The 27,205-nt window shown below is 38.3% G+C and overlaps 1 protein-coding gene across 1 annotated transcript; it reads left to right on the top strand.

Annotated features, from left to right (window-relative positions):
* Positions 1–7,959: 7,959 nt before the first annotated feature.
* Positions 7,960–26,163, top strand: ggt1b (gamma-glutamyltransferase 1b). Its single transcript, XM_012849391.3, has 13 exons — positions 7,960–8,004; positions 10,753–10,936; positions 11,052–11,182; positions 11,276–11,365; positions 12,628–12,820; positions 12,903–13,063; positions 14,282–14,431; positions 15,311–15,447; positions 17,037–17,224; positions 17,305–17,432; positions 22,365–22,477; positions 22,562–22,675; positions 24,841–26,163. The coding sequence occupies exons 2-13, from the start codon at positions 10,785–10,787 to the stop codon at positions 24,985–24,987; spliced, it is 1,704 nt and encodes a 567-aa protein (XP_012704845.2). The 5' UTR covers positions 7,960–8,004; positions 10,753–10,784; the 3' UTR covers positions 24,988–26,163.
* Positions 26,164–27,205: the final 1,042 nt, after the last annotated feature.

Below are 27,205 nucleotides of genomic sequence, written 5' to 3'. Positions count from 1 at the left end.
ATTTAAGTGAAAATACGATACTTAAACAGTTTGAATACTAATGTTTATACATGTTATCTGTAACTGTTCGCTCCACACACCTAATTTTCATCCAGTTTAATCGAAATACATTGAGAGAACATGCAAATAAAGAAACTGAGACTTTTTCTTTTTGTTTTCCAATTTATTTATATGATGGTTTCTACGTGTATACTCCTAACATTTAATACTGCCCAAAACACATGCATTTAGTAGGTTTAAGAAAAACTAGAAGAATGTTTTTTCTTTTAATAGATGGTAAGATAAACGGAAGTGTTTTCAGTCTTTCAAACTTTCAAACGAAAAAAATGACAAAATTCAAATATTGAAACTTAAAAAAATATTTTCAGAGCTCAAAAAACAATTGCATATCTTCCCAAGGAGGATTATCATAAGTCTGAGTTTCAGAAAGGTTGGAGGAGGTTAGGACTGTAAGTACTTCTATCTGTTGCTGTTTTGGCCACTCTCGTTTATTCTTAGAACACAGATAGGAAGATGAGTGGTTATGGAAGTACAGAAGGGTCTGTGGCATAATTTATTTGAGCGGTGGAAGAAAATAAACTCCTATATCAAAAGAAAGAGAACCTGTTTAAGGTTGAGTAATGTTTTTTGTTTTTCAGGAAGAGTGTAAGTTTCTCTGTGATTCTATCAGGGTCATATTTCTTGCTGACACAGTCACACGTTCTCTGTGTGGCTCAGTGGTTTTCTTTCTTGAGCTGAAAAACATGTATTTGAGATAAATGTTACACAGGACAATCATGCCCTGTAAGGGACATCTATCATTGAGACTAACAGAACAAAGTGAATTTAAAGACTATATGTGTTTCATAATTTATAAAAGTTACATTGATCTTCCTCTGGGCAAAATCGGACACTCAAAACATCAATTTCATTTAGTTATATTTATTTTAACCAACATCATTCCTAATCAGACATTTCAAATATGAAATAATTTTATATTTTTTTAATCATTAAATTTTCATTTTTTTCCTTATAATGTAATTCCATTTTCTGACCTAAAATGCCCAGTAAATGGGTGTTCTCCCTTCAGTCTCCTCTTCAGGCGGTGAAATGCATGCTCTACTGGGTTAAAGACAGGGGATTGACTTTGCCGGTCAAAAACCTTCCACTTTTCCCCCCTGATGAAGTCAGGGGAAGTTTTGTTGCCAATGTGCTTTGGGTCATTGTCCTGCTGCGCGATAAAATCCCTCCCGTTTAGTTTGGATGCATTTCTCTATAAATTAGACACAAAAATGTTTCCGTAATACTTCAGAATTCATTCTGCTGCTATCATAATCAGTTACGTCATCAATAAATATCATAGAGCCTGTCCCAGAAGCAGCCATGCACACCCATACCACCCACACTGTGTTCCATAACTTTTTCAGATCGTTTCTGTACTTTTTTTGCAAATTCCGATCTGACTTTAAGTTTTTTACAATCGATGAGGGGTTTGCCTCTTAGGGTATGGCCACAATGTTTCTGCTTCCTGAGTCTTCTTCAAACAATGCATTGTGACAGCTTCACCCCGGCAGTTGGAGAGTAAAAGGCACAAAATGTTTTTGGTTCGGTCCTGAACCGTTGGACTGTGGGAGGAAGCTGGAGTACCCGGAGAGAACCGACACATACACAAGGAGATCATGCAAACTCTATGCAGAAAGATCCCAGACTGGGATTCAAACCCTGGGCCTTCTTTCTATCTATCTATCTATCTATCTATCTATCTATCTATCTATCTATCTATCTATCTATCTATCTATCTATCTATATATATATATATATATATATATATATATATATATATATATATATATATATATACATATGCATGCAGAAATGCAGCAAAGTTCAGGTTTTATGTGCTAGTGTCAATGACTAAAATCTTTCCAAAACACTTCACAAAATAACTCAAATGACAATTTAAGAAAACACATTTGCTTGTCCAGGTGGCCTCCCGTCTCTGAGCTTTGGGTCAAGCTACTTTGCTCTGCTAGCCGTAAAGGTCTCAAGCATTTTACAGCTGTCCATGCAGCACCTGTTCAACACCCCCCTCCACTTTTTACCGTCTTATTTTAGGGAAATATTGGGCCAGTGACCATGAAAGGTTTCCAGCAGTGCTATAATGATACATAATTGATAGTGTTGGATTACACAAACACTGACATCCCCTGTCTCTCTGATGCTGTCGGTCTTAGGAGTTTGGTCTGGCTCTCTGCACTGCATGAGGGATAAGCGGCAGGAGGACGGAGGAGCTGAATAAATTCTGATATCAAAACAGTTTTGGCAAGAACTGATGACAGAGAGGGTCATTTCTTTTATTGTGAAGTACTTTTCTCATCCAGGGCAAAAGGGCAGGTGCTTCAGCACTTCACTTCAGTGTCTATCTGTGCTCATGGCTGACAACAGTAGTCTACGGTGGATTCATGCTTTGGATGCCCATACCTAGAATAGAGAGTTTAGTCAATCAGTTTAATCAATGAAGTTGAGTTGATCTTTGTAGGACATAACTGGCTGAAAGAAAAGAACTACTGAGCAAAAGCAGTCCTTTTATATGGTGAGAGTAACATTTAAACATATTCAAACAAGACTAGTACTCCAAATATTTTCACCAATATGCACAGCGAAGGGAAGAGTAAAGGTGCTAAAGAATTACCTTAAGGTCACTGAACTAAAGGAAAGAGTGGCATCCAACAATTTATTTAGGGATTTGGTATTGTCGACAATAATTGGGGAGGGCTTCGTAACAAATTTAAAAAATATTTTTGTTTCAACACTTGATCATATGCGGTTGGTGCTCTTTTTCAGTACATGATCCATAGGAAGAAAAGAAAGCTTAATGTCTCCAGATTTATCTCTCGACCTGAGCATCCTCCATTTGCTCTGATTCACATAGTCACTCCAAGCTTTACAGGATACCTTTTGAATTTTAAGGTAGCCATGGCACAGGTGTGAGAATACCTAAAAGTAACCCCCCCCCCCCCTTCACCTCTCTATTGTGCACTGTCAAGCATAAAGCTGGAGTGATATTGATGTGTCTGCGTACACCTGCCTCCAGCGCCGGGGCTGATTTACAGTGCAGGCTCCTGCTTGCCTTTGCACCTATGTAGCACAGATGGATGTGTCAGGCTGATGTGATTTCTTTGTGTGCAGGATGTAAACTGTGTTAATAAGGAGGAATATGAAGAAACCCACAGGGGAAGGAGCAGACATTAAGGTGTGCAGGAAAACACTTCTTTGTTGGGAGTCTAGCGGTTCTCAAAAGTGTACAGCCCACTGCAAAAATACCAGAATTTAGTGGTGTAAAAATATCAGACTGAGATATATAATTCTCAAGCTTTACCCCCCCCCCCCCCCTTTAATGTAACATTTATCTATCAGATTTTAAATCAGAATTAAATCTGCAACAAGGGAGATGTTTCTTAGAATGCTGAATCAGCCTGGGTTCAAACCCATTGATTTAATGCCATATTAAAGCTAATTCTAAGTCAGCTTTCAAGTTCAGTCAGACACTTTAAAATGTTCCATTAATGGAGGTGTTTGAGTTTGGCATCTAGGGTTTAATCTCATCACTCCATGACCATCCTGCCTAACATCTCACAGACTGATCAGTGCATCTTCTGAACATGTCTACCAAATGTCAGGTAGTGGGGAGAGGGTTCCTGACCCCAGCGACTAAATGGTGGCACTGAGGTGGTGGAGGGGTCTTCAGAGAAACAAGCAGACGTTGGTGTCAGGTCTACAGCAGCCGTTATGAAATGCATGGCACAGTCAGATGCTTGGCAGCTTAAATACACCACCCAATTTGTGAGGGTATGCCTGATATATTCTGCAGAATGTTTGAAGATCACAAGTGAAGCAGCTGCACAAGTTGGATCGACTGTCTGAACAACAGTAGCTTGCAGGTGTTGCTTAATTCTTGTTCACAGGCTTTGTTGGGTTATTTTGCTGATTTCTCACAGATTTTGTTCTGGACTCTTGCTAGACTGTTGCATTTGGAGACACCTCTTGGACTCGATGGGAAGCTTAAAGGTATAGAGCCACGTTATATGCTTCAAAAAAGACCAAAAAATGGTTTGATCATGATAAAATAAGGTTATATACACAAAGCCTCCATTTTAACAATCCTTTTGGTCCTTTTTATGGATAGAAATAGCCTCCCGCACTGGGTGTGATTAGCAGATATGAACAGACGTGGCGCCAACTAGCGACAAATCGCAGAACTGTCATGATGCCGGTCTGCTTAATTAATAAATCAAAATTAAATAATGCCGGACCGAGCCTGACCTTCTGCAATGCCTCGCAGTAAAGCGTCAGCTCGGCGTGATCGAAGACCGTTATTAACTAAATAAACCGATCTAACAGTAATGTTGAGAGCCTTATATCACAACATTTACTCACGTCAGTGAACTTTGCGGACACATCTGAGCCTCAGCAGGTTTAGCGTCCGCTTCAGTGAACACCAACATTTATAATCTATCTCCAGCGACATTCCAGTCTTTTCCCTCTTGGAATCATATATTTTTTTGCGTTTTTTTTTCCCCCCCACGAGATCTTGAAACATTCTTCATTGTTTCGCCTGGAGATGCTAATAGCTGTTAGCCGCTTCCTTGTTTAAATGAAAGTTTAAATGAAAGCATAAAGAATGTTCTTTTAAAACTTTTACAAAGTTTTATGATCTTTTGAGAGTCCCTCTACAATTTTTGATCAGAAAGAAACTTTTTGATTGGCTGCACTGCAAAAAGGGAACTAAAAGTAAGTCCAATTAAAATGTGTATATTTTCTCTTGATTTTAGCAGCTAAATAATAGTATTTGCCAGTGGAATGAGTATTTCTGCCCCTAAAATAAGATAATTAGATATCCTGCACTTGAAAGAGGATATTGGTGAAGAAATGTTCTTATTTTAAGCGCAAAACTCTTATTCCATTGGCAAATATTCTCTTTTAGCTGCTCAAATCAAGGAAAAATACCTTAATTTCCAGAAAATCTTACTTACTTTTAGTTCCCTTTTTGCAGTGTGAAAATAATTTCTAACCTAAATTGGCTAGTGGTGGGAATACTTTTGGCTGTATCTATACATGTATGCACTGAATCATGTTCTCTATGTTTAGTACTGAAATGTCATGAGAGAATAAAATGAAAGTTTTTTCTGCAGACTGCAGTCTGTTTTATAAATCACAGATCGCCGTCCTTCACGGTTGAAAAATGCTCCCACTCTGCATTTTACACTTAAAGTGTAACTCACCTTAAAATGAGCTTTTGTTATGCAGGTAAACCATATAAATGTGGCATAAGGGTGCTACTTTAATGCTACTGTGCATTTTTTTATATATATTTTGATGGGAACTTGTTTAGTTTCCCCTTTCAACCCTCTTAGGCTATTACAGTTGTAGTATATAAACCCAATAATTTAAATGGTCCATGCTTTTATCATCATAGCCCACAACCTAGGGCTGTGGTGCATTTGGTGCAATTTGCACCAATTGTTTATTATACTTAATGCATATTGAGCCCCTCTCACCTAGCTTATAGACATGATTACACATTTAGACTTCGTTTCAAGGAAATTATTGTTCAATAAGGCTACACTTTTCTTTTTGATTTTAGACAGTGATTCTCAACTTTTCACCCATGAAAAAGTTGTTGTTCAAGGTTAGCGTGACTTTATGGTTTGTCATAAAAAAGGTGTGCATTTAATGCCTCATAAAGATATCCTTTAATGAATTACCAGCTGCCAAGTAAATGCCTGTGTAAAAAAATCTATAGAATAAATAAAAAAAAGAAGAATGCCATGTTGTACATCCTAAACACTTCTCCTGCTTTTGAGTTGATGAACACCAAGTACACCAGGTGTCATAGGTATTACAAAAGAAATTGAAGTTTCACAATTTGAGTCTCTAGGAAAATTATGAAATATTTCCTTGTGACATGTTTGTTAGTAGTGGTTTGGCAACTATTTCATGACAAAAAAAAAAAAAAAACTTTAAACAAATTCTCAAAGCGCTTTTGAAAACTGGATTGTAGCCAACTCCTGGTTTGTTTTAGTGATAAAGTTAGTTAGTGAAGTAATGTTTTTCACGGTAGGGCTGTTGTATTCAGTGTGATTTGTGGTGTTTGATTCCTGCTACAAATTGCATTTCTTATGAAGGAAAAGGTTAATATTTATCCTGATCTAACCAGAGCATCTTCGCATGTTTGATGGTTCTGCTAAGGAATTGCAAAGAGGACTTGAAAGGCTTCTGTCAAAAATAGTTTTCTTCTTTTCACTCTTCTGTAAAGGACCAGATTTGTGTGTAACTATATCTAATAGCTGTCTGTAAACAATATTTTCCCACCTGAGCTGCGGAGCTTTACAGCACCACTGACTTACTGTGGGCCTCTTGGCTACATCTCTGATTACCTGGCCTGGAAGCTTAGATGGATCCTCAAATCTATATATATATATATATATATATATATATATATATATATATATATATATATATATATATATATATATATATATATATATATATATATCATACTATTTCCATTTCCACAATATGGACTGAACCTTGCTCTGTGAAATGATCAAAGGTTTAGATAATGTTTTATAGCATGACCTTTCAAGTGCTCCACAACTTTAGACCTGACCTTTCTGTTCTTTGGTCTATGTGATGATGTTCAGGAGAAGAAACCTTTAAGGCCTTCGAAGATCAGCTGTAATAATACTGTGATCAAATTTGGTTATACGGGAATTTTTTTTAGGTGTGTAACAGTAAAGGTGCCCTGCATACAAACACAAACCCCTCTTCTAAACTTTTTATTTTACAGTAAAAAATAATGTTTGTATCATTTTCCTTTCACCTCCTTTCTTTGTTTTGATTTATCACATAAAATCCCAGCAGAGTACCTTGAAGTCAGAGACTGTAACATGACTGAATATTAAAAAAGGACCAGGGGTGAAAATACTTCAGCAAAACCCAGTAATGACAGTCTTTACAATGAGAGGTAAACTTGAAATTACATAAAAATGTTATGGCCTGTTTTGTCACAACAAAATAGTACCGTAGCACTACTGGATCACGCTTATAGAACGAGTCCCATCAACCTGTAAACTACAAGCATAATAATACACAGGGCAGAGATATTCTTTAGTTTAAACCATTCCTCGTTGAACCTCTTCAGGTCAACTGGTCTGAATCTCATCACCTTTTTTTCACCTTTTTTTGTCTCCAAATCTTGACGTGCGAGCTTAAAGTTTAAGCTGTGTAGAATCAGCAGGGTTAGGCGTTCGTTTTTGAGAGTGCAGCAAGTTATTCAAATCAGTATGGGGCAGAGAAGAGTTGACGTCATGTACCTGTCAAAGCTTTTTTATAGATTTTTTGTGCAGTTCAAAATTTTCGCTTGCAGTTTCTTAGTGTTTTTCTTTCCCTCTTAACTTGGGGGAGGTGATCCTCTCCCTTGCATTCCTGAAAGCTTTGATTGTAACAGTGAGTGGGCACTTTAAAAAAAAAACAAAAAAAAAAACCCTCAAACATCTAAGGTTAGCGGAACCATGATAAACAGAAATCAACGTTTCATCTTCACAGAGTCATACGTTATCCATTTAAAATATATCACCAGCAAAATGAAACACCTGCTAGTCAATCTTTTTCACCGATCTGTTTAAGTATCGCTCTAGATAATAAAGTACCTTTCGCCCTGCAGCTTGTGCTGCCTCGTCAGTTTCAGGGTCAGGCAAGGAAAAAAAAAACAACAAAAAATGCCCTGCTGAGATCTAAAAGTTTTGCTAAGACTGAGAACAAATAGCTTACATTTATCACAGCGACCGTCGTTCCCATTTGATTCCACCTGTTCAGTCTAACCCGAGTGGCAAATGATGACTCAGGTTAGTCAGTTTATTGTGGGATGGGTTAAAGTTTAATGGCTCTGCGATATAAATGAATCACCTATGAGCTGCTGGGAAACAGACACTGCTTGCAGCTGAGGCCTAAAGAAGAATCAGGGTAAGACCTGTTTTCCTTTTTATCACTAAACAAGTAAATTAATCCTTCAGTTTGTATATTGTTTATGTAGAATCTAAGACTGTGAACGGAAGTCAGGATAGTCTTTAATAATTAGAATGTTCCTAATATAGCCAGATGTGAAAAAAAAAACAGGAATGTATTTTCTACGAGCGATTTTAACATGCAACACTTGTTCAATTAAATCAGTTCACTCTGTTACATAACCTGAGTGTACTGCTGTGACAGAGCAAAGATTCTGCTTGACAGTAGGCTTTAGGGGATACACATAAAACACCCTAGACCTTTTTTCTGCTGTCATTTGTGTTTTTGGTCTCTAAAGTACAAAAAGTTCAGTACAGTGACTGCAGAGCTAAAAAAAAAATCAGTCTGCAGAGTCATAACTCACTCAACCAACTTAATGTGTGCTTTACTATGTTACCAAAAGTGATGGTTACATGGTCCTTTAGCCCTACTGCTTACTCCTTATTTACGTAAAAACAGGACTATTCTGATACTTATATGAACAGAAATGCAACAATAATTCCTAGAGTGGCGAAATAAATTAATTTTTACAGTTATGATAAAGATTTCCCATCGCATAGGTTTGCTGTTATTAAGATTTAAGCAAAAGCAGAAAACAAGAATCTGCTAAATATATTATAATGCTTTCAGAGGCTTCGTGCATAGAGCATTAGTAACTTTTTTGCAATTCATTTCTTCACATGATATGTCGCAAGCTGAAACTGGCTGGTTACTTTCGTAGGCTGTCTGCTCAGGTAGGGCGCTGCGGATGGCTGTTAACGGACAGGCCACTCCTGGCTTATCACCTGTGGTTTTAAAACAGCGTTTCCCAGCAGCAACCAGTTCTGGGGGAAGACTTGAATCTTCTTTTTTATCTAGGTTCATTACTGTAAATTTCCTTTTGTTAAAAATAGCAAATTTGGTTTCCACAGATTATCTAAGATTAAACTAAAATTATGTAAATCATTTTGAATTGCTAAATATTGCGTAATCAGATTTAAACCTGTTATTTTGAGAAAAAATTCAGAAAAGGGGGAGCTGGTCAGCAGACTGGCAGTGTGCACAGCGTGTGTACTCTGTTCTCCATACTGCCAGGTAAAAATCACGTATTCCTTAATATACTGTTAGCAGGATAAATGATGATGATGATTAGTCACAATCACGATGATTAGGACTTTGTGTTTTTGTATTTGTGTTGTATTTTAATTTTTATCTGTGTTGCGTTTTGTTCAAAATATATTCCATATATCATACATAACAATTATTTGTTCCAATACTATAATACCTCCCTATAAATGACAGCAACAAGGAAATGCAAATAAAAACATTGTTTTTTTCAGAGGTACCTGACAATCTGTAAATGTCTCGAATATAAGACCAACTTCAACACGGATACAAAATTACTATTCTTAACATACGGTTTAACAACAAACTCACTTTGAGAAGTAATAACATTAGGCCACACCCCATGGCACATATTTTTGTTAATTTTCAAGCTTTTACCAATATGTCTCCTCAATTTGGCGTTCCACACCAAACTAAACTCAAGGTTATGTTTATCACTTTGACAATCACTTTCACGTGTTCTACGTCTTTTTAGTAGGACCGACACACAAAGAAGAACTTGGAGGCAGCAATGATAATTAAAATGTTGTACTGCATAAAACAAAAAAAACAAAAAAGAAAACCAGAAGCTTATAGCCAGGAAACAAGGAGGAGGGGAACTGCGAAGGATGCAACGGAAGGAAGCAGCTGGAAACCATGAAAATTAAGGAGCTTAAAGGGGACATATCATGTAAAATCCATGCTTTTAGCCTTTAAATACATTTTGCTGTGTACTTGGAGTCTCTAGGAGTGCAGGCAATTTTAATTTAGTCTGTCCAGGTGCTGCATAGATATCTTTTGATTCTCTTTGGGTCATATTTTTCAAGCCATTCCAGTTTTCCGTTCTCTATTATGTTTTGTTTTTTCACAATTACGTCACAGTATTAGCAAAGCTGCTAAACAAGGTCATGGACATCCAGGGTTACCATTTTTATTTTACTACAATTTTGTAGTCCAAGCTCAAGGTTGCTAAAGCTACAAGTGGATAGGTGAAAATCTTCTGTCATTAGGCGAATTAACCCACACAACTAACCACACAACGCTGAATGGGGTGGAGTGGAACACTTTCCGAACCTGAAGTGGGGTGCAGAGGTTTTTTGTTTGCATTTAAAAAAACAGCACCAGAACAATTTGCTCTCAGATGTGCCTTAGAACAGGGGTAAAAGAGGGTCTGTGGGGCAACAATAACGAGAAATTGAGACCAAAGCATTGCTGTTAACAGGAAGCCATTTAAAAGCAAGATATGTGACCTTTTAATCCTGAAGAGAGGGAGGAAAATGACAATTAGACCAGGTGTGCATAATCAGTGTAGAATACTACACAGCTGTGGGGGGAAACAGGGAAAACGAGGGAGATTAATAAGAACAGGTAACGGAGCTAAATTAGACAAGTAAGCATATAGATATATGGTAAGACACCCTAAACAAAAATGAACACAGAGAAATTAAGTATGTATGGCAAGACCTTAATGACAATAATAAACCCAGAAAAATCAGGAAACAAACACAAAAGTAAACAAAAACACAAAAGCTAGTGTCTCATAAGAATCATTTATGTGCTCTTTTATCAAAGGCAGTGTTTAAGTTTTACGTTTACAATTGTGTGTTTTTTATCCTTCGTCAGACATCAAATTGCTTAGTTCCTGAATATTCAAAATGGTCAAGAAACTAATAATAGTGGCCCTTGCAGTGCTGCTGTTAGCATGTGTTGCCACATTTCTGGGAGTTTTCTTTGGTGTGAAGAAAGAAAATGGTTACAGGAAGGCAGCTGTGGCAGCAGATGCTGGACGCTGTTCAGAGGTGGGCAGGTAAGAGCTTGTTTTCTACAGTAGTAGAATGACAAACTTGCTTTACTTAAATCTGTGACCACCTAAACAGAGGTTAAAATCATCCTAATCTGCTTTTTAATGCTTTTTACCATAGGGACATACTAAAGAAAGGGGGATCTGCAGTGGATGCCTCTATTGCTGGGTTATTATGTGTTGGATTAATGAATGCTCACAGTATGGGCATAGGAGGAGGCCTTTTCTTCACCATCTATAATGCAACAACTGGTAAAACACACATTTCCCACTGCAACATGTTCACATCTCTGCATCGCCACAAACCCAACAAACTCAGGTGAATCACATGTGACTTTTATACAGGGAAAGTTGAGGTCATTGATGCACGGGAGACCGCGCCACGCAATGCAACAGAGAATATGTTTGGGAACAGTACAGAATTATCCCAGAAAGGTAAGGTTTAACCAGTGAAGACATGGAATTAACCAGAGGTTAAAAAATGTAAAATGTCCTCCACATTTATTGGTTCCCTTGTAAAGAAATGATTAAAAAGCCTTAAAATGCAATATAGGTGCAGCTCCATAAATTAGAAGATTATTGAAAAGTGCATCTACTTCAGTAACTATATTCACCAAGTGAAACACATAATATGGAAAAATAACATAAATACATGTTTTCAAGTCGTCATTTATGTTAATTATGATGATTTTCAGTTTAAGCTGATTAAAACATGATATTTAGGTGTAGAATAGGACATCTGATCAATACAAATGCATTTTTAACACAGATGCAGGCTTCATGAAAAGTAATACCTGCTTAAAGGTTGTTTTTCCAAAAAGTACTTTTATTCTGATAAATAATTGGAACACCTATTATAATTCACTGACGAGTACCTAAATGATCTCTTAAATTTGTAATTTGAGCAAATGAGGGCATGTGCAGACCTATTTTTTTTTTTATTTTTTTTTTTTTTGCTATAAACATAACTTTGGCTCAAAAGTTTGGGATCACCAAAATATGCAATGATTTCCAATTGAACTCACATTTCATTAATTACATAACGCATAGACAGCACAGGTAAGACATTGACAAAGCCAGAAGTAATGGTTTGTTCAAGAAATGATAATTTTCCTTTCAAACTTTGCTTTCATCAAAGAATCCTCCATTTGCACAACCATTACATCCTTGCAGACATTTGGCATTCTAGCTGTCAATTTGTTGAGGTGATCTGAGGAAATGTCCCCCCCCCATGCTTCCTGAAGCCACTCCCACAGTTTGGATTGGCTTGATGAGCATTTCTTACGCACCATTCGGTCAAGCTGCTCCCACAACAGCTCAATAGGGTTGAGGTCTGGTGACTGTGCTGGCCCCTCCATTATAGACAGAACCGCATATTGACAGTGTCTCCACTTTATTCCTGATTAGTTTACTGGTATTTTCATTGAAGAAAATGGTGCTTTTCATTTAAAATATAAGGACATTTCTAAGTGACACTAAACGTTTTAGCAGTAGTGTAATTGCATTACTTTCAGGAAGACGTTGTGCTGCTGCAATTACTAATTATTATTTTAAGCCTTTTTACTCATACTTACCAGGAGAGCCATTAAATGTTAACTGGGCTGAATGTTTTTAGATATATATTTTAGAGATAAAATAGAAAAACATACAAAGAATACCCCCCCCGCCCCCCTTTTTAACTGTTTATTGGTCTTTAGGAGGTTTGTCTATTGCTGTCCCTGGAGAGATTCGAGGCTATGAGATGGCCTACAAGCGACACGGCAAACTGCCCTGGAAAGACCTGTTTCAGCCAAGCATCGAACTTGCTGAAAAAGGATTTCCACTAGGCAGGGCTCTAGCGACGGCTATTGCCAGACACAAGAAGACCATCCTGAACGACACAGCCCTCTGGTGAGAGGCATCACCTTTAATTAACTCTCTGTTCCCTAGATAACCTTCTCTGTCTCACTAGATTTTTCTTGTCCTCTTTCAGCGAAGTGTTTTGTGGGAAAACCGGCGATGTGTTAAAAGAAAATGAAATCATTAGATTCCCCAAACTGGCAGAAACGTATAGGAGAATAGCCGAGAAGGGGGCCGAGGAGTTTTATACAGGACAACTGGCAGAGGATCTTGTGAAAGACATTCAGTCTGCAGGTATTATTTCTTTTAACTATTTTGGCATTTATGTTTCATATTGTTCCCAGCGACATTAACTTGTAAAAAGACCCGTTTCCCTTTGAACTATCTGGCATTTTGCTTTGCTACAACTATAAACTTCAATGTATTTTAGTGGGATTTTATGTAAAAGACCAGTTGATCGACAATTAATGCAGCTGAACAGTGCAACAAAAAATGTAAAATGGTTTTCAAACCTTTACAATATAAAATTGTGTTTTGAGGTGTGTCTCTAATTTTTTTGCACAACTAAAGACAAAACAATTCTGCATATTCTTCTTTGTAAAACACCTGAAGCTCTTGCAGATCAGATGGAGGGGATGCAAAACATTACTTAAACGTATCCTAGGAAAGCTGCCTCTAAAGCACACAGACTGACAACATTGTGACTGACATTCACAAACTTTAAAATATTTAACTGGGTTTCTTGCCAAAAACTCTCATTTGGAACTAGGCTTGGACTTTAACTAGACCACTGGAACCAATGAAAATGGGTTTAAAACATTCCATTGTGCATCTGGCTATATGTTTAGGGTAATTTTCCTGCTGGAAGTTGAAGACCCTCCCCAGTCTCAGGTCTTCTCCAGCTTCCAGCATGTTTTTGTCTACCTGGATGTCATGCTTTTGTCAACTAATCAGCCTCTCTGTCCCTGCTGAAGAGACAAATCCCCACAACAGGATACTACCACCAGTGAAAAGTCTTTTTACTTCAAAGTTGTCTGCTACTTTCTAATCTTTCACAAAAAAAACACCAATAAAATATACTTTGTGGTTGCGGCGACAAAATGTAGAGAAGAGTTTTAATTATAACTACCTGTAATTTAGCCTGTTTTATGAATGCGAACAAAAACTGACCTTATTTGTAAGAAGTTTCAGCAACATGTGTAGGTCTACTGAGTAGACTCTGCTTTGTAAGTCATTTGCTAGGCAGAGGAATCCTGTTTTCAGTTTATAAATTTCCTTCTTAAGAATTTGCTTGCAACTGAGGTTCTGCAACAACTCTTAATGTTTTGCAAAATGCTAGAAAAGGTTCAAGTTCAGTTCTATTTTTTTTGTGTCTACAGATTAAAACTAAGTATATTATTTGATCTTTGCACTATGAGCTTCTCTGCACCTCCCATTTGCAGGATAAGGATTATTTGTTTCCCTTTTCCTGCTCCGAAATGCATTTACGCTTTTTTGTCAATCCATGTTTAGGCGGCATCATCACAAAAGAGGATCTGAGGGATTATGCGCCTATCTTGGATGAAAACCCTTTAAGGGTGAATGTGGGGGAGTATTCCATGGTTGTTCCCAATGCCCCCGCTAGCGGCCCTGTGCTATCGCTGATATTAAACATCCTGAATGGTAAGCCTTGATGCACCGTCCAAAAACATCCTGAGTGGGAGAGAATGTGTTTCAGTGTGAGCTGCCTTCCAGTCACTCACACAGAAAGGAGTCATCTCTGAGAGACTTCTGTACAGGAAATCCTCTCTTTTGACTTAATTTAACCAGGATGGGTTATGTAACAGGGAACTTTTTAAGAGGGATGTGCTCTATTCTCCCTTTATATGGTATAAGAGGTAGAATAAACCCTTATGGTTGATTGATTAAAATGTTACTGCTTTTAAACTATTATAAAGATACCTTTAATCAAATCACTAGTGTGTTTTTTTGTTTTGCTTCATCGTTAATTCTTTCTGTATATGTCATCTGTCTGATTTAGCTTGTTGTTGGCTGGAGCATAAAATTCAAACTGCTGGTATGTGAAGACACCGTTACGCTGCCTCAGCTTGGTGTCAGAGCAGTGACAGTATCTGCCGCAGAGGATTAGAAACTTTCCTCTGAAATAATTAATCATCAAAACCCTCTCCCTTTTCCTTAGACTGTCCTCCCACTCACTGTACCCCTCTGCCTCAGACACCCGAACAGTAATCCCACAAATATACTTCTAATTGGACACAGCTGACTTGTTCAAGCCTGACTCGCATTTCAGTCACTGTGAAGTAAAATGTCCTCACCCCTGCTGATTTACTGTGAATCCTGCTTCTGTCCCACAGCTAAGACCAAATAAGTCCTGAACAGTATTCCCTCTGGGGGCTTTGACCTCAGACTATCCCACATGTGGGACTAAAGTCACGTGCCAAGTCAGATTCTTCCTTTGTCTACTCAACCTAAAAGAATGAAAACAGATGATAAAACGCTGATTAGTAATCAAGGGCTGTGGCTGGTTGTGATTGTTTACAGGGTACAACTTCAGTGCAGACAGTGTGGCGACCAAGGAGAAAAAGATCCTGACCTTCCATCGCATTGTGGAGGCCTATCGTTTCGCTTATGCTAAGAGATCTTTACTTGGAGATCCAAAGTTTCTCCAGATTGATGAAGTAAGTTAATTCACTGGTACTGTTAGCTTTGGTGGCAAATATGCTGTTATCACAAAGTGGGGGGAAAAAAAACCCTTAAAGCTAGAGCTTTGTTAACCTTTCCAAGAAAATGAAACAAAGGAACACAATACATTGTGTCTACAGAGTTAGCCACATGTGTTCTCTGTAGGGAACTAGATGGAAAAAGAAGATTGCTATTTAGATATTCTCTGAAACATACCAGTCCACTGATAGCACAACCTTGTGACTCAAGAACCACATATCCAGACCACATTTTTACAGAACAGAGGAGAACTCTGTGTCATATGTAAATATATCAGCTAAATGACTGTTCTCATTGGCACCAAATCCTACATTATCAGAAAACAAAGATTGTATATACAGTGAAAAAAACAACAAGCAAAGAAATAAGTCAAGATATCAGGATAGACGATAGTGGCCCAATATGACTAATGAATGTTCTCCATATGTATGTGTGGGTTCTATTCTTGGTACTCTGCTTGTGTTAATTTATCTCTATATTGCTTATATCTATGACCGTGTGTGTTCATGGATGTTTGTCCTCTAATATGTCTCTGCGCTGCCCTGTATTTTGAGCTGTCCACAGTGTGTCCTCTAGCCCAAAGATAATTAACTCCAGTCCTCAAGGGCCGGTTTCCTGGAACCTCTAGATGTGTCCCTGATCCAATACACCTTTATCAAATGTTTGAATTGGCTCCTTGGAATGGAGTCAATGGCTCAATCCGAATAACCTTATAGAGTAAAGACTCTTCAGCCAAAGCGGAAGTGCGTCAGCGGTCACCATGAGAAGTGCTGTCTGAATAGTGCTGTCAGTAAGGAAGGAGGTAGGAAAATTAGCCCGAATGATCCCTCTCGTGGCTAGTTTTGCCGAGGAACATTGTGACTTCCCTTACCGACGCTAAGAGCCCTTTAGGTATCCCACCTTCCTTTGTGTGACATGACGTATAAGCACAGCCGCCTCACGGAAATCAATCAAAATATCCAAAGAGATGAGAGCACGCACTTTGTAGTTCAGTTTCGGAAGGCTGTAGGCACAGATTTGACTCGTACCTTTCCGTCACAGAATGACGTCAGAGTTAAAGGCTGTCCGAATTCGACACAGCAGCCCAAAGCTCCTTTCCTCCCCACGATGGAGTTCTTTCTGTTGACCCTGTGAAAGTTCAAGGAACAGGAGCTAGGAGCAGGAGCTAGAAGCTCTTATTAAGGGTATTCAGATTGAGCAGACTTCTTAGAGTCCTGCTAATGACCTGATTATTTGACTCAGGTGTGTTGCAGCAGAGACACAAGAAAGTTTCAGGACACCAGCCCTCGAGGACTGGAGTTGATGCTCCTTGCTCTAACCCCAGATGGATAAACGGGTATAGACAATGAATATATGCTTTTATTGGGGCTGCAAACCCTGAATCCAAAAACAAAATGTTGCAACAGATAATATTACAGGTTGGAAAGTAGTCACACTATAGCTCTGTGTTATTGTAATTTTTTGTTTTGTTTTTTTGGTTTAGCATAGGTCTTAATGCATAACTTAATGCATAACTTAATCAAATTAAATCTTTGTATTCCAAAAGTTGATTCAGAACCTGACCTCCACTTCTTACGCTGATATGATTCGGAAGAAGATTACGGACAATACCACACATCCCATGGATTACTATGAACCACAGTTTTACCTGCCTGAAAACCATGGAACATCCCACCTGTCCGTTGTATCCGAGGATGGGAGTGCTGTGGCTGCCACCAGCACCATAAACCAATAGTAAGACCTCCAAATTAATTATTTATTATTTATTTTGGCTATAACGCCTGGAGATCTGATGGGTAATTGTCTTCCTGCAGTTTGGGCTCAAAAGTCATGTCAAGATCTACAGGAATTATTCTTAACAATGAGATGGATGACTTCAGCTCTCCATACATTACAAATGGATTTGGCGTTCCTCCTTCCCCGAGCAACTTCATCAAGCCAGGTAAATTATTTATGCAACGACAAGTGGTGAACCATCAGAGGCTGCAAAGTATGCTGAAAAGGTCTTATGTAGACCCAGACATTTATAAAAATGTGTTTTCTTTAAGCTTCTTTCATTAAATGAAACAAACCAAAGGAACTTCTTTATAATATAGAGGGGCCAAGCAAACACCTTAATATCCCTTGAACAAGAACCAAAAACCTTTATGAATTTTAAAGGAATTTCATGTACTTAGAGTGCAACTTTTTCGGATGTAAAAGCATAATTTTGCCCCCAGACAAATTTTTAACATTGGGGTTAAGTGCGCTGTTCCCAAATTAGTAACTATTTTGCTTTATTTGGTGACTTTTTAGACCCCTCTAGTGACTTTATCTAAAAAAAAAAATGTGAGTATTGGTGGCTTCATGTGAAAGCACCAATGGTTCTGTAGTTACTGTCTTGAAGCAGCAGTGAGTGCTGCTGTGAGCCCCGTCCCACTTCCCAATGTGCTGAGTCTTAGAGACAGACAGGTGCAGCTGTCCCGAAAACTTCGTCTGCAGTCAGAGCAAAGAGAGGAGAGAGCAGACCTGCTCTTTTGACTAGCTGTCCTACCCGACAATCTGTCCTACTTTCACAGATAGTCAGAGCACAGACGCTACCGAGGCAAAAGATGACAGAATGGGTGCAGTTTCTGAGTGGTAAAAGGGATGCTAGCAGCATAATTTCTAACACTGGCTAACGTTCAAAGCAGTAACGCTAAACACTATCGATCAATGTTCTCAGCGCTGGCGATCCCAACTCCTGAGTCAGACTCGAAACAGGGGCGTGTGATTGACTGAGATGCTTTTGTGCCCGAACGCGGAGCTATGATGATGAAAGCATGTACAGTTTGAACCAATAGGAAATTCACCTGCAGTAGCAAAGAGCCGCACTAAGATGGTTTTAAAAGAAATATTGTAGAACTAAATAAGTTCACATGAATATGTAAAAAAAATATTGTACAGTAACATTAAATGAGCACCCTTAGACCCAGCTTATAGAGTTTATCGGCGAAAAAAGTTTATATTGGGGTGACGAGTTATACTTTAACCTAATGTTGTGCAGTGCAAGTAGGAGGAAGAAATACCAATGTTTTCAATGTTTTTACAAATATCCAATCCAGTACAACATTGGAGAACACAAGAAAACCAACAGCATCATTAAGACCAAGAAGCGCAGCACCAGAGAGATCAGGGATAAACTGGTGGATAAAAGCAAGAGCAGGTCTCACACTTTAAACATCTCATACAGATGTCTGTACAAATTCTCAGTAATCCAGGTCACGGCAACCATAAACAGGCTTATATCAGACTTTTGCTCAGCATGTTTTCTGAAAATATTTTGACATCGCCTATCCAGAAGTCTTTCTGGCGACTCGCACTTGAGCAATCTGTAGTTTGAGTGCTGCTGTTTCAAAGCACATGGAGGCCAATGCCACTAGGCGCATTCCAAGTCAGATGCAAATCAATGACCCACCTGTCACTTCTTTTGGTTGGTTAGAGGTAGAAAAAATGCTGGGTGAAAGTCCAGTTATCTATGATTTAAGCCTGTATGTGACATCATTTTGTTTAATCCATCCTTTTAAACTGAAAAGAGCATGAAGCTATTATAAACCTACTCTATGAAGACATAAGTCTCCACATTTTCTGCCAGGCAGTGCAGCCTAGAGAGCCATGGTAAATCTGGAGGAGCTGCAAAGATCTGCAGCTAAGGTGAAGAGTATTTTGATGGGGCAACTTTTCCTCTTGCCCCTCAACAAATCTCGCTTCTGTGGAAGAGGGTCAGTGTGGAAAGGAAGTTAAGTGATTGTTTGCAGTTTGTCACAAGCCATGCAGGGGAAACACCAAACCAGTGGAAAGATATGCTTTGATCAGACAGGATCCATTTTTAACCTTTGGGCATTAATGCAAAATGGCAGGTGTGGTAAATAACACTGCACATCGCCACCACCCTGTGATAAAACGTGGTGGTGGCAGCATTATACTGTGGGGATGCCTTTCTTGGGCAAGGATTTGGAAAGGTTTGTGAGGAAGAATGATTTAATTAGATAAAGGGTAATTCTGCGAGAAAACCTGTTATAGGCTGCAAAAAACGTGAGTCTGGGATGAAAGTGCACCTTCCAGCAGGGCAACGAAACTAACCATGCAGTCAGAGCTACAATTCAAAAGAATGTCTCTGTCCAGACCTAAAATCTATTGAGAATCTAAGGCAGGGGTGTTTATCAGTAAAATATTCTGAAAGCCAGTAATTAATCAGAATCAGAAATACTTTAATAATCCCTTGAGGGAAATTACAACCAATTTACAGTTTTATGCTACTTTGCGTTGGTCTGCCATTAAAAACTCAAAATGCATGAGGGAGATTAGTTGTGACGTGGAACTGGAATAATTAATTTCAGAAGACACTCGCATAGCGTAGAACGAGCCTATTTCATTTTTATTTTGACAGAGCTCTGTCTTTGTTTCGCGCTTGAGAAACTTTGCCCATAACAAACTTTATTATGGTTGGTTTGACTTTTAAACCAAATCATTTATTGACATGCAGTCAGCAGGCTAGCATGACAGTAAATGGTTGACATTGCTTATGAATGGTTTCTTCACCTGTCTAGGGTGTTCTGGCTGGTCCATCGAGGATTTTCATAAAAGCATGTAAAACAGTATAAAAGTATTGCACAAGTCAAAGACCTTTAGCAATAAAAAAAAGGTATGAGGGGGATCTGATGTCGTCAAGTTGGGGTTCTGACAAAGAAAAGCCCAGCTAAGATGGGCTACCCTTCACCCCTGGTAGACTTTGTTTGCATCATAATTCATTGTGGTTTCTGTGCATTTGAGGTAAGATTTAAACTATTTTATTTCTTGCTGAAGAGTAGATCGTTCACAAGTTAACTCCCTTCAACTAAAACTGGCTTTCTCGACACTAAGATTGGGTGAAGCATGGTTGCTTAGCTTAAGCTAGGGTCTGCAATATTACTGGAAGTTTCCACAAGTCCCTTTTTGAATAACTGCACATTTCTCATAAACATGAAAACAGTTCACTTCTTGTGACTCTCAGCCATGTTCATACATAAGGAATACATAATGTATTGACTACTTTCAGGATTTTACCCAGTATAACAAAGGGTTTCTGAACAGGATTAACAACTATACCTTTAATCCTTACAAATATCAGAAGTAACAGATATTTGGTTAGAAATCAGCTAAATGTCATTTTTCAAAGTTAGATGTCAACTTCGGTGCAGTTTGTTAAGGGTTGACTGTTAATGATTGATCGATTACTCAGGATAATTTCATGAGTCATGGCTCTGGTTATCAAAAACTAGCACCACTTTTACAAATGCTGAATCACAATGATTTGTAGGTGAGCCAACCACAACACAAATTATAATTTGTTAATCACAAATCAACTCCACGCAGTGCCATCCAGAAGTATTCATACCCCTTGACCTTGCTAAAGTTTTTGTCACACAAACGACAAGCCTCAGTGTTTAATTGGGATTTTGTGCAATATTTCAACATAGAGTAGTGCATAACTGTGAAGGAGGATAATTATGCTTCGTTTTCTCTGTTTTTTATTTACAAATGAAATAATTTAAAACTGTGTTGTATTCAGTCCCAACTCGTGCAAGTCTATTGCCACCAGCTGCTCTCATAAATCGCTTGAATAGTGGTCCAGATCAACCTGCATGGCATTTAATCGCAGTAAAATGCAGTTGTTCAGTGAAAGCCTCAGAGGTTTGTAGGAGGTCATTAGTAAACAAACATCATTATGAAGAGCAGACAGGTCAGGGAGAAAGCTGTTGAAAAGTTTAAAACTGGATTAGACAGATTCAAACCTACCAAGACACGGCCATCTGCCTAAACCTCCAGTATTAATCAGACAAGAAGCTAAAAGGGCCTGTGGAGAAATCTTTGGAGGATATGCAGACGTACCCGTCTCGACACCTTGGGTGGGATCATTTTTCGACAGGGCAGTCATTACTCATGCATTCCACACATCTGGCCTTTCTGCAAGAGTGGCAATAAAAACCGCTAAGAAAATAACAAAGTAAAACTTATGAGAACCCCTGTTTGCATTTCCCCTAAGCCTTAGAGGACACAGCCAAAGGAAACACATTACATAACTCCAAAGTACTTGCATCGGTAATTCTTTAGAAACTAAACACAAATGCATAGCACATGTTTCACATTTTTATTTGACATTAATTTTTTAAACAAATCAACCATGATTCCATCCACCTTGCAGTTGTGCAGTACCTTGTGTCGGTCTGTCTCATAATATAGCAAAAGTGTTTTGTAATTGTAGTATAAAAATCACAGACAGTATGTACTACGTTTAAGTAACAGTTACCCTTTTCCGTTGAGTTACATTTTATTACACAGAAGCTGAATTTTCATCCAATAGATGGGGGAAAAAAAACTGTTACGGCTAAAAATAGGTCTGTTTTCAGTTTGTACAGGAAAGGCAATGTTAATTACTACCACATTTTTTTCTGAATAATATAAACTATATACATTTTATGATAAAACACTGCACATAATTGAGTTTCCAAGCTACAGGCTAACTGAGCTTGTAGGATCACCTCCTTAGACCAAAACTGCTTTTTTTTCCTTCTATGCAAGCACGTCTTAAATGGAAGCAAATGACAAAAAATACCTTAAAGAAACAAGGGGTATCTCAGAATAATAAACATGTTATGTAATGAGCTGGTTTTAAAGTGTTGGCTTCTTAGTTCAAATTAGGTTAATTTCAGCAGTCAGATTGATCGGTTAGGCATTTTGAGGGACCTTCCACATGTGTAATTTAATTTGCATAATATTAATTTTATTTAGACTCTGAGATTATACACATAACTAGAAACTTGCCTTATTTTTAATTTAATTGTCAGAATAAATAACCCTCAGATACTCTTAACAGGGAAAAGGCCAATGTCTTCCATGTGTCCAACAATCCTTTTTGACAAGAACAACAATGTTAAGATGGTGGTCGGAGGTTCAGGAGGAACAAAAATCACTACTTCAATAGCTCAGGTAAAGCACATGCTGACCCAAAAAACCTAAAGATGTGTACGTTTACTGTATTTTACAATGTGGGGTTTGTTTACTGTTTTGAAGGTGATTCTCAATGCACTGTTCTTCGATTTCGATGTTGATAAAGCCGTCATAGACCCAAGGATCCACAACCAGCTGAGTCCCAACAGCACTGTGGTGGAGCCGGACTTTGACAGAGTGAGTGTTGCTGATTTATGCAGCTAATATCCGAGAGGTGTGGGAAGAATGCACTGTGACAAAGAAAAAGATTTTGCAGCTCAGTTTAAATTAGAGGGCTGCACAGTGGGCAGCAATGCTGTCTTGCAGCAAGAAGGTTATGGGTACTGGGTTCAAATCCAAGCATGAAGGGTTGGCATGTTCTCCTCGTGCATGTGTGGTACTCTTTCCGGGTACTCCAGCTTTCTCCCGCAATCCAAGAACATGACTGCACTTAACCACACAATGTGGCCAGTGCAGGATCTGGGATGAAACCTGAAGCCCTGGGCGAGCACCTCATGAATTTATCTAAACATAGGCTGCATCCAAATACCCTTAAAAATATCTCCTGCTCCCAGCTCTTGTTCTTTGACCTTTTACAGGGTCAATGGTAAAAACTCCATCCTGGGGAGGAAAGGAGCTTCAGACTGCTGTGCTGATTCACAGCCTTTTACTCCGACGTCATTCAGTGTCGGAAAGGCACATGGATGATGTGAGTCAAATCCAAGCCTACAGCCTTTGGAAAATGAACTACAAAGTGCGCTCTCTTCTCTCTGGACATTTTCGTTAGTTTCCAGGAGCTGGGTGCTGCTTATACGTCGTGTTGCACAAAAGATTGTGTGATTCCTTATAGCTCCTTGGCGCTGGTAAGGGACATTGCAAAGTTCCTATTAGATGCTAATTTAGATGCGGGAGGAAACATACAGGTTCCTTTTCCTACTTCTTTCTTTAGTGACGCACTTCCACTTTGGCTAAAGAGTCCTAACTTTATAAGGGTATTCGGATGGACCCATAGCACTAAATCGCACTTGAGAATAGAAGAAAATAAATACCAGGTTAACATGTGCAGCAGCGAATGTCAGGCTCAGTTTGATTGACAGCACTATCATGCCTCCTGAGAACCAACCACATTCCAGGAAATCCTCTCAGATATGGGATGGAGGGAATTGCTGTACAGTCCGGGCCAGGAAATCTGCTCACTCTGATATTGGAGGCAGACCAGGGGGGCCTATACTCAACACAAGGGGGCAACAACTGCTCACTGGATGCATTTACAAATAAATGTTAATCTGTTGCTGGTGCATCCACCTTATAATGCCACCCTGGGGCAATAGCCAATATAGTTTTGACAATATTAAAACTCGCCACTGACTGTAGCCATGTAGCCATACAAACACTTCTAGTATAATTATGCGTGGATGTTTATACACTTTTCTTTTAAAGGATTTTTATAGTTAGTCCTTTAACTGCTACACCAAGAAAAACTATGATCTATCTATCTATCTATCTATCTATCTATCTATCTATCTATCTATCTATCTATCTATCTATCTATCTATCTATCTATCTATCTATCTATCTATCTATCTATCTATCTATCTATCTATCTATCTATCTATCTATCTATCTATCTATCTATCTATCTATTGCATTTCTTATTCCCATGTGTGACTAATAACGACAACAATCAATTATTTTTCTATTACATACCCTTTCTATTTAAAATTATTAACCTAACCAAATGGTTGAGATGCAATTAATTGTTAAAGTACAAAATTTCAAAAAATAGCAAAACAACATCAAAAGTAACAAAAATTCTCATTCACAAATACCCCAAAATATTCAGATTTCATGTAAAATGTGAAAACACTATAAAACAGTGCAAAACATATTAGAACATTACATTTCTTAACTTTCCAACTCAGCACAAGTCATTGGTGAGACTGTACAAATGCACTGCTGCTTTGTGATTGTTGGATACTTTTCACTCTTGGTGATTATGAGGTTTGTTTTCAAACACAAGAAAACATGGTATATTAGTTTTTTCCACCATGATACACCTTTGGGATATAGGTTGTATCGTCCATCAACATCCGGCTGAGTGAAAGGTTATGGGAAGGCCATTTCAGAATCTCAATATTAGCCAGTTTTATCCATACAAAAACAAACATTAAAACAAAAAAATATATATATTGTGAACTGCTTTAACATGGTAGCAAACTAATGGAATGTTTTTTTTTTCTTTTTGTAAGCCATGTTTGTTGTACTGAAGTTACTGTACAATTTAATTGATGATCCATGCTCTATGTCACAAGACTCAGCAGCTGTTCTCAGTTTTTCATGCTGTCTCTTGTTTTGGCTCACAGGAAGTGTTTGACGGTTTGGCAAAGAAGAACCATGCGACAGAGTACCTCACATCAACAGGAGCTGTGGTCCAGGCTGTGGTGCGTCATGAAAACAGGCTGTACGCAAAGTCGGATCCCCGTAAATGGGCTTATGCTGCCGGGTACTGAGACCATAAATCCTTCCCTGGTTAAAAAGTGTCGTTAGCTGCCTGATCTTTGACACCTTTGCCTCAGCCTGGGAGAGCAGGATCTCGATAGAGGCGAACAACCACCATTACCTGTCTGAGACAATGCATATACGCTTTACAAAACATAGTACTTCTATTAATTCTAATCACTTCTGACTTTAAAGACCAGAACTTATTTTATTCTCATTAACTTATTTGTTGACCATATGTGAAACTTTAGCTTTGGTGATTTTTAACCAATGAAATGTGATACACAAACAGAAGAACCTGTAAAACAGACATTACTTCACTAATAAACCAGTGTTTTTAAAATATATTTTCAAAAGTGTATATAATCTCGTTAGCACTTCTGAGCTGTTATGAAGCTGTTGTTGGTTGTTTAACAGAATTATAAGAGGAGTAACAAAGGGCACAGACTGTAATACGTCAGGGACAAGCTGTTCCAGGGAAAAAAAATAATGACTCAAAATAATTTCCCAACACTCAGAGTGCAGCGACCTACAGTGACCTCATCTCATTATATTTGCTGCTGCTCCCTACAGCCGTATCTTTTATTGGCAGAACTGTGAAACATCAGAAAGTGCTCCTATCACTTTTATTCTCTTTTTAAACCATAAAGCTATTTTACAAAACACTGTAGTGTGAGGAGCCTGTAGCATGCCTATTCACAGGGTAATATTTTCTTCTTATGGGCCTATACTGTCATAGAAATATGTGGCATGGAGGTCAAAAGTTTTCTGTTTTATTGTCTTGTACATTAAATGCATAGTGTTTTTTTTTAAATGTAGTTCTGGGAAGTTATTGCTGGTGAGCGTTCCCCTATGTGTAATAAAAATGTCGAATGGCCTTGAGTTTGTAAAGGAATATGTCCTCAGAGAGATGATAAGCTTTAGCTGATTTCAGAACAACTCAGTTGGAAATTTTTTTACGTCCGTGGGATGAAACACTGTTTTATTGGATATTAACCATCTAAATGTTCACTGTTAAGTCTGTCGCTGCTGTTTCAAAATGTGAAACGTTGACAGAGACAGTCAGCTGTATCAGTCACCCTGACAGTCAGATCACTGGGATTATTTCCAAACAACTGAGGCCAGGGCCCCGTTCTTCGTACATTGCTTAAAACATCCGAGATCAAAGGACACATCCAAGATGACTTCATCTGGCTAATCATGATCCGGCTAATTGGGTTCTTCCAACACACCTGTTGTTTATGATTAGTATGGCTGGATTGAGTTATCTGAGACAACTGCGGCCGAATTTGAGTCATTAATTATAACGACAGGTAACACCTTAAAGTCTGTTAGAGCCAGAAGAGAGGGCTGGCAAAAAGTAGCAGACAAATTAATGTGTAAATACTGTCCATGGTAGATGTTTCTATCACTTTCTACAGTATGAAGTTTGGCATTTAATAATTTCATAATTACTTTGTTCTTTTATGTCAGAGCCTCCACGGAACCTACTAGAACATGGGAACAAGTAAAAGTGAAATACAACAATATTCTACAAAATGGTAGCCTTTAATTATTCTACTTTATTTTAAAAAGCCACTTTTTAGGGCAACAGATCCAATATCCGTGTCATTCCTTAGACACTGGAAGTAAAGGACGCGTGCAAACTGGGAATTTTAACAAAAAATTCTTTATCTATAAAAAATTAAGTTTTGCCTTTTCCAAGTCATACACAGCTTACACGGTAAAACTGTATTGCTCCGTGTCTAGATAATCCATCCGTAGTTTTTTCTAATACAATATACGGCTCGACAAGGAAGCAAGCCTTTCAAAGTAAAACTAAACTTCACAATAAAATGACCTGAACAAATCTTACTGAATATGATAAAAATAAAAAGCAAACCATCATACAAATAACTTAAATAGTTTTCTATTTAAGCTTAAGCTTAAGCCTGCTCTCCAGCAGGCTTAAGCTTGCTCACATGTTGCTATGACAACAAGTCCAAGATGAGTTTCGAAGAACCAAACAATCCAAGATCATGCCAAATTGTCAACAATCAAATCCAGCTAACTGAGTTAGCGACGTACGAAGAACGGACCCCTGGAAAAGCTCAGGAGTGTAGCATGTTTACAGCAGTTGCACCCAGGATAAAATTGTTTTTGTCTTCAGTTAATATCAGGATAAAATAGCATACGTTTAATGCCAATGGTATAATGATACCGCTGTGATATTATTTAATAATGAGCAGT

The sequence above is a fragment of the Fundulus heteroclitus genome, unplaced genomic scaffold, assembly GCF_011125445.2.
Source record: "Fundulus heteroclitus isolate FHET01 unplaced genomic scaffold, MU-UCD_Fhet_4.1 scaffold_734, whole genome shotgun sequence".
In the NCBI taxonomy this organism is placed as follows: Eukaryota; Metazoa; Chordata; class Actinopteri; order Cyprinodontiformes; family Fundulidae; genus Fundulus; species Fundulus heteroclitus.
The sequence above is the reverse complement of the archived record's forward strand: the minus strand, read 5'-3'. Positions and strand labels throughout refer to the sequence as shown.